Consider the following 12,444-nt stretch of genomic DNA (forward strand, 5'->3'; position numbering starts at 1 on the left):
GGGGGTTAATGAGTGGGGATGGGGGTTAATGAGTGGGGATGGGGGTTAATGTGTGGGGGGATTTGGAGTGGGGGGTACATAATATGTGGGGGGATTTGGGAGTAGGGATGGGGGGTTATTGATTGGGGATGGGGGATACTTAATGTGTGGGGGGATTTGGGAGTAGGGATGGGGGATACTTAATGTGTTGGGGAATTTGGAGTGGGGATGGGGGGTTATTTAATGTGTGTGAGGGATTTGGAGTGAGGATGGGAGATTTAATGTGTGTGGGGGGATTTGGAGTGGGGATGGGGGTACTTAATGTGTGTGGGGGATGGGGGGATTTGGAGTGGGGATGGGATTTAATGTGTTTGGGGAGATTTGAGGACACAATGAAGATAATGCATGTATGAGGGTATGTATGAGGAAACAGTTTGCGGGATGGGTGCAGACACAGTATGGTGAGTGGGGGGATGGGTGCAGACAGTATGGAGTGCGAACGGGTAAATGCATGTGGACACAGTATGAGTAGCGATGGGAAAAATGTAAGTGGACACAGTATGGGGAGTGAGGGTGATGGGTTGTGTGCAGACACAGTATGGGGAGTCGGGTATGTGTGAGCAGACAGTATAGAGAGTGAGATGGTAAATATATGAGGAGACAGTATGATGAACAGAGAGATGTTAGAGGAGACAGTATGAGGAGGGAGGGGAATAGTGTGAGGCGACAGTATATTGCAGATATTTTTATTTAGGGACATTATAATGACGCTTCTATCTTTAAGGGCATCGTGTGGAGATTTGCTGCAGAAGACGGGGAGAAGATGGAAGTCTGCAGAGACGGCTGTGGATGCGAAAACTCATCATGGGGTCTGGACAAGAAGAAGAAAAGGAGAATGACTCCAGAGACGACGTCATCTATAAGGTACCTGGATGTAAATATTAGGCTTTATTAATTTATTGTGGCCAAGTGAGGGTTTGAGAAGAAGTTGTCCAAGTAGCGGGGTAATAAAAAGTAAGGAAAATAAGTAAAGTAAGTAATGTATATACATATATATATATATATATATAATATTTCTGCTCAAAAGTTTACATACGTCAGAATTTTTTCTTTCTTGGCCTTTTTTCAGAGAATATGAATGATAACACAAAAACGTTTTCTCCACTCATGGATAGTGGGTGGGTGAAGCCATTTATTGCTTGTGTTTTCTCTTTTTAAATCATAATGACACCCAAAACATCCAAATGACCCTATTCAAAAGTTCACATTCCCTGGTGATTTTGGCCTGATAAGATGCACAGAAGTTGACAAAAATGGGTTTGAATGGCTACTAAAGGTAGCATCCTCACCTGTGACCTGTTTGCTTTGTGTCATGGCTCTGGACAGGAATTCCTTTCCCCGTCCTGGGCTCTACGGCGTTAACTTTACTGGCCTTCTTTTGGTTTGGAGAGGGCTATATTAACCCGCTCTCCTGTTGGGGTTTTGTCAGTGATAGTTCTGTCCTCGGCTGCGCAGCTGACCTTGCTATACCTGTGTATACAGTTTGTTCCCGTGTATTCTTGTCCAGTGTATGATCCGGCTTGTCCCTCGTTTTGTGTCTGCGCTCTGATTCTGTACCTCTGCTGTTTTGTATTGTCTGTATCACTGACCAATGTGACAAACACACAGATTGTGTCCAGGGAATGAACACTAGGGGAAGTGAGTGGGGAGACAGCCATAACTAATAGAAGTGTATGGCTGCTGCTGAGAGCACTCTGCACTAAACAGGACCTGAGACACGTGATCACCGGGAGAGTGGCTGGAGAAGGAGCTAAGCTCCGTGCAAGGGAGATAGAGAGTGGTCAGACAAGTCGGGTTCAATAGCCAGAGGGCAGCACAGTATCCAAGGGCACAGACTGGAGAATAGTCAAATACAAGCTGAAGTCAGAAACCGGACAGGAACACAGTAACCAAGGGCACAGACAAGGAGGGCAGTCAGAGGACAAGCCAGAGATCAGAACTAAAGAAACAGCAGAGGTACAGAATCAGAGAGCAGACACAAAACAGGGACAAGCCGGATCACACACTGGACAAGCACACGGGAACAAGCTGTATACACCAGTATAGCAAGGTCAGCTGCGCAGCCGAGGACAGACCTATCACTGACAAAACCCAAACAGGAGAGCGGGTTAATATAGCTGTCTCCAAACCAAAAGGAGGCCAGCAAAGTCAACTCCGTAGAGCCCAGGACGGGGAAAGGAATTCCTGTCCAGATCCATGACAGCTTGCAATCAGTGTGTGTGCATAAAAGCTGAGTGATTTTCTGGGATCCAGACAGACTTTTGCATCTTTCATCCAGCCACTGATTTTTCTGGATTGTGAGTCATGGTGAAAGCAAAAGAATTGTCAACGGATCTATAGGAAAAGGTAGTTGAACTGTATAAAACAGAAAAGGGATACAAAAAGATATCCTAGGAATTGATAATGCCAGTCAGCGGCGTTCAAACTGTGATTAACAAATGGAAAATCAGGGGCTCTGTAAAAACAAAACCACGGTCAGGTAGACCAACAAAAATTTCGTCCACAACTGCCAGGAAAATTGTTCAGGATGCAAAAAAAAACCCCACACAAATAACATCAGCTAAAATACTGGACAATCTGAAAACTAGTGGTGTCGCTGTTTCAAGATGCACAATAAGGAGACACTTGAAGAAAAATGGGCTGCATGGTCGAGTTGCCAGAAGAAAGCCATTACTGTGCAAACGCCACAAAGTATCTCACCTACAATACGCAAAACAGCACAGACAAGCCTCAAGACTTCTGGAACAAGGTAATTTGAGACCAAAATTGAACTTTTTAGCCACAACCATAAACATTACATTTGGAGAGAGGTCAACAAGTCCTATTATGAAAGGAACACCATTCCTACTGTAAAGCACAGTGGTGAATCGCTGATGTTTTGGGGATGTGTGAGCTACAAAAGCACAGGAAACTTGGTAAAAGTTGAAGGAAAGATGAATGCAGGACGTTATCAGCAAATAGTGGAGGCAAATTTCCACTCATCAGCCTGGAAGCTGCGAATGGCACGTACTTGGAAGTTCCAACAACAGGACAAAGATCAAAGGCCAAGTCGACCTGTCATTAGATACAGTAGAACAAAGTGAAGGTTCTGGAGTGGCCATCTTAGTCTCCTGACCTCAATATCATTGAGCCACTCTAGGGAGATCTCAAGCGCGCAGTTCAGGCTAGACAGCCCAGGAATTTACAGGAACTGGAGGCTTTTTGCTAAGAAGAGTGGGCAGCTTTACCATGTGAGACAATAAAGAACCTCATCCACAACTACCACAGAAGACTTCAAGCTGTCACTGATGTTAGTGAGGGCAATACACGGTATTAAGAAATGTATATATTTTGATCAGGGTCATTTGGATGTTTTGGGTTGTCATTATGATTTAAAAAGAGAAAACACAGTAGTTTGACAATAAACGGCTTCACCCAACCACTAACCTAGAGTGGAGAAAAAGATTTGGTGTTATCATTCATAGTCTCTGAAAAAAGGCCAAGAAAGCAAAAATTCTGCCTGGGTATGTAAACTTTTGAGCACAACTGTATATACAGTACCGTATATATCAAAATGTTAAATAAGACCATCACTTTTTTCAATTTAAAATGCTTATCATTGGAAGAAAATAAGGAGCACATTCTTAGTATCACACAACAAACTATGCAGTTATTTTACCCCAAACAAAAAACAGCATGAAAATCATGCTAACATTTTACAAAAAAAAAGGAAAAGTACCGTAATCCAAAAAAGTACCGTAATCTGAATACCAAAATGGCACAAGAAATAAAAATTTCACTCCCAGATGGCAACCAATGATTCATTTTTAGCTTATATATATATATATATATATATGTAAAAAAAGTTTTTTATATATATAGTGCAGAAGTGTCAAAAAAATGTAAATTTGTTATTGCAGTAATATCAGAGGCCCTCATAATAAAGCTAACACATGGATTATATCACTTTGAAAATGCCGTAAAAATGAAACCCTGAAGACTGAAATGGCGGCTTTTCCATTTTCCCCTTTTAAGAAGAAAAATCATAAAATAAAAAAAATCATTACAAAAATCTCAATAAACACCAAACATTTGCCATTAGAAAATAAAATTCATACTGCAAAAGAAAAAAAAAAAAAATATATATATATATATATATATATATATTTATGATACTCTGACACAAAAGTAAGGAGATGGAAAAACAAAAGTGGCTGATGGATGCAGCCGTCTGACACCGTGCGAGTTTCAGGCACGAATACTACAGTTTTATTCACCATGGACGTGCACTGGAAACTTTGGTTTCTCACAATTTTCAAGCTGTAACTTTCTACATTAAGATTATGAATTACATTAAAAGAGATTTCCATAAAAAAATAATCCACCCTAATCTACTTACTGATCATGGTGGTCCCTCCTGCCACTGCAGCTTTAGTTCCTTGGTAGAAATCATCAAGTGTCGTCATACCCAAGTAAGGTTTCTGTAGGTATGTGTTAACATCGATGCCACCAGGAATAACCATCCGGCCATTGGCTTCAATGGTCTTCACTCCACCAGGAACGATCAAGTTCTCTCCAATTTGTCTAGACGATAGAAATACAAGGTGTCTTTACTGACCGGAAGCAGAGGTCTTAACATGAAAACTATGGCAATTCATTCATAAATATATCAAAATATTGCAAAAGTTTTCACTAAACAAAGATGAGTTGAGAAAACCTCTTTGAGATGAAGAGAACTTGGGGCAGTGGCTGTTTCAGTCTAAAAGACAACTTGGCTTTTTAGTCCCCCAGGAATAAGAAGCAATAAGAGAAAGATAATATCCGAATCTGACTCTGATGAACTCTGTTACTTTATAGAAGAAAGTGATGAGATGTGATCAACCGTGATTGAATCGTTAACACCAGTGATTAGCCATGATCAGCCGTGATCAGAGATGAACCAGGTTCAGAGATCAGTTGTGATCAGCAGTGATCAGAGAATAGACATGACCAGAGAACAGTTGTAATCAGCCGTAATTAAAGAACAACTGGTAGGAACAGCAAAAAAACGGACCAGCACATACAAGCTAGTGTGTAAATGTGACAGCCAAGACTATAATACTAAAAGAAAAAAATAGCTGCACTCTGAAATACTAAGAAATTTAGAAACTTGGAATTGCAATACTGCCATTGAAAAATACATAAACGCTATATTATATACATATAGAATGTTGGAAAAATTTTAGTTACAATATTGCCATATGAAAATTACAGTAAAAAAGGTACTTGGCACATAGATTGGCCAATATATGTGAGCCCAACAGCAAAGGTCAAGGCGTCCTTCATTGTTGGGTCCCTGTTCTGATAAGACAACTCTCTTGGACTAAAAAGCCTACAATATATGGGACAGGAAGGAACCAGATAATTAAAAACACCTAAGGCTGATGGGAGTAGGAGTGCGCAAGTCACAGAAGTTTGCTACAAACAGAAAAATTGACAGGGACCCAACAATAAAGGACGCGTTGACGTTAGCTGTGGGGCTCACATATATTGGTCATTGTAGGGGCCAAGTACCTTCTTTTTACGGTAATTTCCTACAGTAACATTGCAGCTGCAATTTTTCCAATATTCCATAAGTACACAATGTAGTGTGGCAGTAATTCTATGGCATGCTATGGTAGTAATGTAATTCCAATTTCATAATTTCTTAGTATTTCAGAGTGCAGCTATATTTTTTCAGAGAACAACCGGTATCAGAGCTCAGTCGTGATCAGCAGCGATCGGAGAACAGCTGTAATCAGCCGAGATCAGAGAACAGCTATGGTCAGTGAATAGCCATGGTCAGTGATTAGCCGTGATCACCAGCAGTGATCAGAGAACAGCCATGATCAGAGAACAGCCATGACCAGAGAACAGCTATGATCAGAGAGCAGTCAAGACCAGTGATTCGCCATTATAAGTGATTAGCCGTGTTCACCAGCAGTGATCAGAGAACAGCTGTAATCAGCCATGACCAGTGATTAGCTGTGATCAGATATGATTACTGGAGAATTGCAAAGTTTGATTCATACACTCACATTAACTAAATTTCTCACCTTTAGGCTATGTGCACATGTAACGGAACTTTCGCGGAAGTTACAGCAAAATATTCCGGAATTCAATTCCGCGGGAAAATCGCATCTTAAATTCCCGTGATTTTTCCATGGAAAAACTAGCGATTTGCAAGCGTAATTAGCTTGCAGAATGCTAGCATTCTCCAAGCGATCTGTATCATCGCTTGGAGAGCTGATTGACAGGTTGGTCACACACGTCAAACATAGTGTTTGACTAGTGTGACCAACTTTTTACTATTGAGGCTGCCTATGCAGCATCAATAGTAAAAGATATAATGTTAAAAATAATTTTAAAAAAATGGTGTTATATTCACCTTCCGGTGTCCCGCGCAGCCTTCCCGGGCCTCAGCGATGCTTCCGTTCCCAGCAATGCCTTGCGAGACCTTTGATGACGTCGAGGTCTCACGATAATGTAGCGGTCTCACAAGGAATAGGGACCGCTACATTATCGCGAGACCGCGACGTCATCAAAGGTCACGAAAGGCATTACTGGGAATGGGAGCATCGCTGAGGCCCGGGAAGGCTGCGTGGGACGCCGGAAGGTGAATATAACACCATTTTTTATTCTATTTTTTACAGGGATATGGTACCCACAACCCGGAGGACAGTCCTCTCATCCGGACCGTGGGTACAATCCGCAAATGTTCTGCTTACTTTTCGCATGATGGGCACAGCCACATGCGGGAAGTAAGCGGAACAATGCAATCCTATGGGTGCGGGATCGCCGCGATTCCGCAAAATAATGAGCATGTTGTGTATTTTTCCGCGATGCGATTCCGCCGCAGGAAAATCCACAGCATTAGCACAGCATTGTGGAATCCAATAGGATTGCATGGGATGCTGTTTTTTTGCGTCTTCGCGGCAAAATCACGCGTTAAAAAACACTGCGAAAACGCAAAAAAAAAGTGACGTGTGAACGCAGCCTTACAAGCCAAATTACTTTCCAAATAAAGAATAGCAATGGCTGCCCTCCCCAATGTTTTCCTTCTTGAAAATATGGTTTCTTTTCTTCAAAAACAGTGCCACACCTATCCCTGGTTGTTAGTGGTACTGCAACGTAAATGAGGCTCAGCTGTAATGACAGATACAACCCATTGACAGATGTAGAACCGATTTAGGAAGACAGCAGCCATGTTATCCTAATCCTGGACATCCCCTTTAATTTTCTTATTTTCTTCCCTATTGCCTGAATCTCTTCAACTTGTGAATGGACAGACTCAGCCTATGAAGAATTGCTGTCATTTTCTAACCTTACAAAAGGTGAACCGTGGAAAAATTTTGTAGACATGACGTTACGGTAACACTTACTTGATAAGGCCATCTTCTAGGTAAATATCGGCGTAGAAGGATTGGTCATCATTAATGATTCTCCCTCCTTTGATGAGGAGTCGGTCACTCTGGAATAAAGGAAGAACGAGATTCATATTAAATGGATTCTCATGTGATAGATATAGATATATACACTCACTGGCCACTTTATTAGGTACACCATGCTAGTAACGGGTTGGACCCCCTTTTGCCTTCAGAACTGCCTCAATTCTTCGTGGCAGAGATTCAACAAGGTGCTGGAAGCATTCCTCAGAGATTTTGGACCATATTGACATGATGGCATCACACAGTTGGCGCAGATTTGTCGGCTGCACATCCCTGATGCGAATCTCCCGTTCCACCACATCCCAAAGATGCTCTATTGGATTGAGATCTGGTGACTGAGGAGGCCATTTGAGTACAGTGAACTCATTGTCATGTTCAAGAAACCAATCTGAGATGATTCGAGCTTTATGACATGGCGCATTATCCTGCTGAAAGTAGCCATCAGATGTTGGGTACATTGTGGTCATAAAGGGATGGACATGGTCAGCAACAATACTCAGGTAGGCTGTGGCGTTGCAACGATGCTCAATTGGTACCAAGGGGCCCAAAGAGTGCCAAGAAAAAATTCCCCACACCATGACACCACCACCACCAGCCTGAACCGTTGATACAAGGCAGGATGGATCCATGCTTTCATGTTGTTTACGCCAAATTCTGACCCTACCATCCGAATGTCGCAGCAGAAATCGAGACTCATCAGACCAGGCAACGTTTTTCCAATCTTCTACTGTCCAATTTCGATGAGCTTGTGCAAATTGTAGCCTCAGTTTCCTGTTCTTAGCTGAGAGGAGTGGTACCCAGTGTGGTCTTCTGCTGCTGTAGCCCATCTGCCTCAAAGTTCGACGCACTGTGCGTTCAGAGATGCTCTTCTGCCTACCTTGGTTGTAACGGGTGGCAATTTGAGTCACTGTTGCCTTTCTATCAGCTCGAACCAGTCTGCCCATTCTCCTCTGACCTCTGGCATCAACAAGGCATTTCCGGCCACAGAACTGCCGCTCACTGGATTTTTTTTCTTTTTCGGACCATTCTCTGTAAACCCTAGAGATGGTTGTGCGTGAAAATCCCAGTAGATCAGCAGTTTCTGAAATACTCAGACCAGCCCTTCTGGCACCAACAATCATGCCACGTTCAAAGGCACTCAAATCACCTTTCTTCCCCATACTGATGCTCGGTTTGAACTGCAGGAGATTGTCTTGACCATGTCTACCTGCCTAAATGCACTGAGTTGCCGCCATGTGATTGGCTGATTAGAAATTAAGTCTTAACACACAGTTGGACAGGTGTACCTAATAAAGTGGCCAGTGAGTGTATATATATATATATATATATATATATATATATATATATATATATAAACATATTTAATGATAAATACTTATATGACTTATATGATCCTGAAAGAAAAAAAACAGACCATAAAGTGTAATTCTGCGACAAGGGTTGGCTAAGATTTGACTTCATCTCTCATCTGTTCCCTGGTAGCACTGCCAATCAACCTTCAGCTCTAACCATTGTCCTCCCTTTCCAGCTGCTTCCTATAGTACTTGGACTATCCTGGAGACCACCCTGGAGCAAAGCAACAACTCTGTAAAAGGTCTAAGGATGAATACAAGGGTAAATTGAGTGCACCAAGGTGTAATTTATTCTCAGTATAACTTGTTCTGTGAAGGCCTCAGGTTTATTTGAGAAAATTAGGGATCAAACAGTTCAGGGATAAAGCTGTGGAGGAGAAAAGCAGGGTTAGGTTATACAAAAATAGCCCGAGCTTTGAACATCTCATGGAGTACTGTTCAATACATCATCCAAAAATAGAATCATAGAATGGTAGAGTTGGAAGGGACCTCCAGGGTCATCCTGTCCAGCCCCCTGCTCAAAGCAGGATTCGCTAAATCATCCCAGACAGATGTCTGTCCAGCCTCAGTTTGAAGACTTCTATTGAAGGAGAACTCACCACCTCTCGTGGCAGCCTGTTCCATTTATTGATCACTCTGTCAAAAAGTTTTTTCTAATATCTAATCTGTGTCTCTTCCCATTCAGTTTCATAGGAGTATGGCACAACTGCAAACCTACCAAGACATGACCCTCCTCCTAAACTGACATCCCAAGCAAGAAAACCACTAATTAGAGAGGCAGCCAAGAGGTCCATGGTCTCTCTGGAGGAGTTGGAGAGATCAATAGCTCAAGTGACAGAATCTGTTCACAGGACAACTATGAGGGCTCACTCACACTTGAGTATAAATCAGACGAGTGCAATGAGATAAACGAATTGGATTGCACTTGGACCAATGTTATTCAATGAGGCAATGTAGATCTGAGGATTGTTTTCTCAGCTGTATTCGGCATGACAAAAAAAAATATTACAGAATGCTGCGATTTGACTCCGAAAACTGACAGTGCAAGAAAAAAATTACATGCCATACAGACCATCAATATAGCATCCGATTTTTACAGATATATTATAATTCTGTAGCATAAGAAACTGTAAACGGTCCTGTAAATGATTAATTGCTAAATAAAAAAAACAAAAAAAAACATTGCATACGGACAGCACATAGATAATAAGTGAGAAAAGAATCTTCCGACCCTCCTGGATGAGAATGGGCCCAATTATTGATATGCAAGTGTGAGCCAACCCTCAGTGGCATACTTCACAAATCTGTTTTTTTTTTTTTTTTATGGAAGACTGGCAACAAGAAAGCCATTTTTGAAAGCATAGAATAAAAAATCCAGGTTACAGTTTGCAAGAAGCCATGTAGGGGACACAGTTACAACGTACAGGAATGTGCAATGGTTACATGAAACCAAAGTGGAACATTTTGTACTATATGTAAAAAGCTATGTGTGGCGGAAAACTAATCCTGCATGTCACCCTCATAACACCACCCCCACCATCAAACATGTTGGTCGCAGTTTCATCATATGGGAAAGATTTATTCAGCAGGGGCAAGGTTGCTGGTCAGAGTTTATGGGAACATGTATGGAGCTAAATACAGGGCAATCCTGGCGGAAAACCCGAAAGAGGCTGCAAAAGACTTGAGACTGAGGGTATGTTCATCTTCCTGCAGGAGAAAGACTCTAAACATATAGAATCATAGAATGGTAGAGTTGGAAGGCACCCCCTGGGTCATCTGGTCCAACCCCCTGCTCAAAGCAGGATTCACTAAATCATTCAAGACAGATATCTGTCCTGCCTCTGTTTGAAGACTTCCATTGAAGGAGAACCCACCACCTCTCGTGGTAGCCTGTTCCACTCATTGATCACTCTGTCAAAAAGTTTTGTCTAATATCTAATCTGTGCATCCTCCCATTCAATTTCAATCCAATACTTCTAGTCTTTCCTTGTGCAAATGAGTATAAAGATGATCCTTCTACAACGTGACAGCCCTTGAGATATTTGTAGACAGCTATTAAGTCTCCTCTAAACTTTGTCAAGACTTGAACACTGCTGTTCACAGACGCTCTCTATCCAACCTCACTGAAATAGTTTGCAACGAAAAGGTAACAATTTCACCCTCTAGACAGGCCCACTGGGACAATGGAGAATGGGCGGGCCCACAATCAGGATGCAGACAGGGACCCCGTTCGTGTCAACTGAATGTACATCCTCGGACGCACATTCAGTTGAAATGTATTGCCCTGTCACCGTCACAATAGGCCGCTGACCTAGCAGAGGCAGACAGCTGACGTGAGTGCGTCTGTTGCAGGCTGCGCATGACAGTGACGTTGTTGGGGCATGATGTCACTGTCATGACCTCCCCTGCAACAGGCACACTCATGTCAGTCACCGGCATCTGCTAGTTATTTCCTGCAGAGACAACTCCTAGCAGGAAGAAGTGATAGCGCTCTGTGCTGGATGAAGAAGAAAACAGAAGATGTAGGACTTCACCTAGGGACATCACTGGTGAGATACTTTATTGTTGTGAGTTCATTTTTCCCTTCACCAGTGAGGTCTGATGAACTCCCTCTTCTGGCGAAGGAAGGTAGTGAGGCTGATTACCAAACAGCTGAGCAGGTAGATGATGACTGGGTCACAGGAACTGATGACTGGATATAAGGCAGCCGACGCCCTGCTGCCTTGCTGGTGATTTTCCTGCTGGATTCTTGGAGACCAGTCTGATTTCTGCTTTTCAAAGCTAAGTTTTGCTCTGCCTTTTGTACACTTTAGTTCTGGTTTTGTTTGCCTTGTTTTTTGGAGTTCAGCCATCCCCGGCCAGGGGTGAGCTGAATTCCATTTTTGTCTCTGATCTGTTGATCTCTGGCTCTGTCTTCAGAATATACCTGAGTGCTAATATAGTCTTTTTGAAGCCTAGCGACCTCAGGGCATGTTTTTCCTATCAGTCTGTTGGTTCATTTTTGGATAGGGTTTTTGCGGATTGCAGACAGCAGCTTTTCTATCCTGTCCTATTTAGTTAGCTTGGGCCCCATCAGTTGCTCAAACTATCTTTCTATCTGTGTTAGTGTTTTTTCATCTTCCTTCACAGTCATTATATGTTGGGGGCTGCCCATTGCTTTGGGGTCTGCTCTGGGGCAGTTTAGATTTCCCCTTTCTGTCTTTAGGCTAATTTAGTTCTCCGGCTGTGATCGAGGGGTCTAGGGCACCGTAGGAACCCCCCACGGCTACTGCTAGTTGTTGTGGATAGGTTCAGGGGTCTGCAATCTGATAGCTTCCAACTTCTCTGGTTTTCTGGACTTAGCTATTATTTTTGTTTTTTCCTCCTTCGGTGACTCATCCATAACAGAATCACCGGCCATACCGCAGATCCTAGGGTACTCAATAGCAGGAAAGAATTGTAAAAAAAAAAAAAAAAAAAAGGTGTCAGAATTTCTTTGTGTATATTTTTTCCTCTATATCTCTGAGGCCGTAGGGGAATTTTTTTTTCTCTCAATGGAGATAAAGCAATTGTCTGATTGTGTGGAGCAGCTCGCTGCGGAAGTGCGGGGAATTTCCGCCTATCTTACT

At 42.5% G+C, this 12,444-nt stretch overlaps 1 protein-coding gene across 2 annotated transcripts in view; it reads right to left on the reverse strand.

The window, feature by feature from the left end:
• CRMP1 (collapsin response mediator protein 1) overlaps positions 1-12,444 on the reverse strand; it is a 111,820-nt gene that overhangs the window by 53,989 nt on the left and 45,387 nt on the right. For both annotated transcript variants that reach the window (XM_073574502.1, XM_073574503.1), the window contains exons 2-3: positions 7,419-7,507; positions 4,418-4,602 (exon numbers count right to left, since the gene is read on the reverse strand). In XM_073574502.1, the coding sequence (XP_073430603.1) occupies positions 4,418-4,602; positions 7,419-7,507 (274 nt within the window). The remainder of the gene's footprint in view (positions 1-4,417; positions 4,603-7,418; positions 7,508-12,444) is intronic.

This window comes from Dendrobates tinctorius, unplaced genomic scaffold (genome assembly GCF_039654945.1).
Source record: "Dendrobates tinctorius isolate UK_male_01 unplaced genomic scaffold, ASM3965494v1 ptg000039l, whole genome shotgun sequence".
Taxonomy (NCBI): domain Eukaryota; kingdom Metazoa; phylum Chordata; class Amphibia; order Anura; family Dendrobatidae; genus Dendrobates; species Dendrobates tinctorius.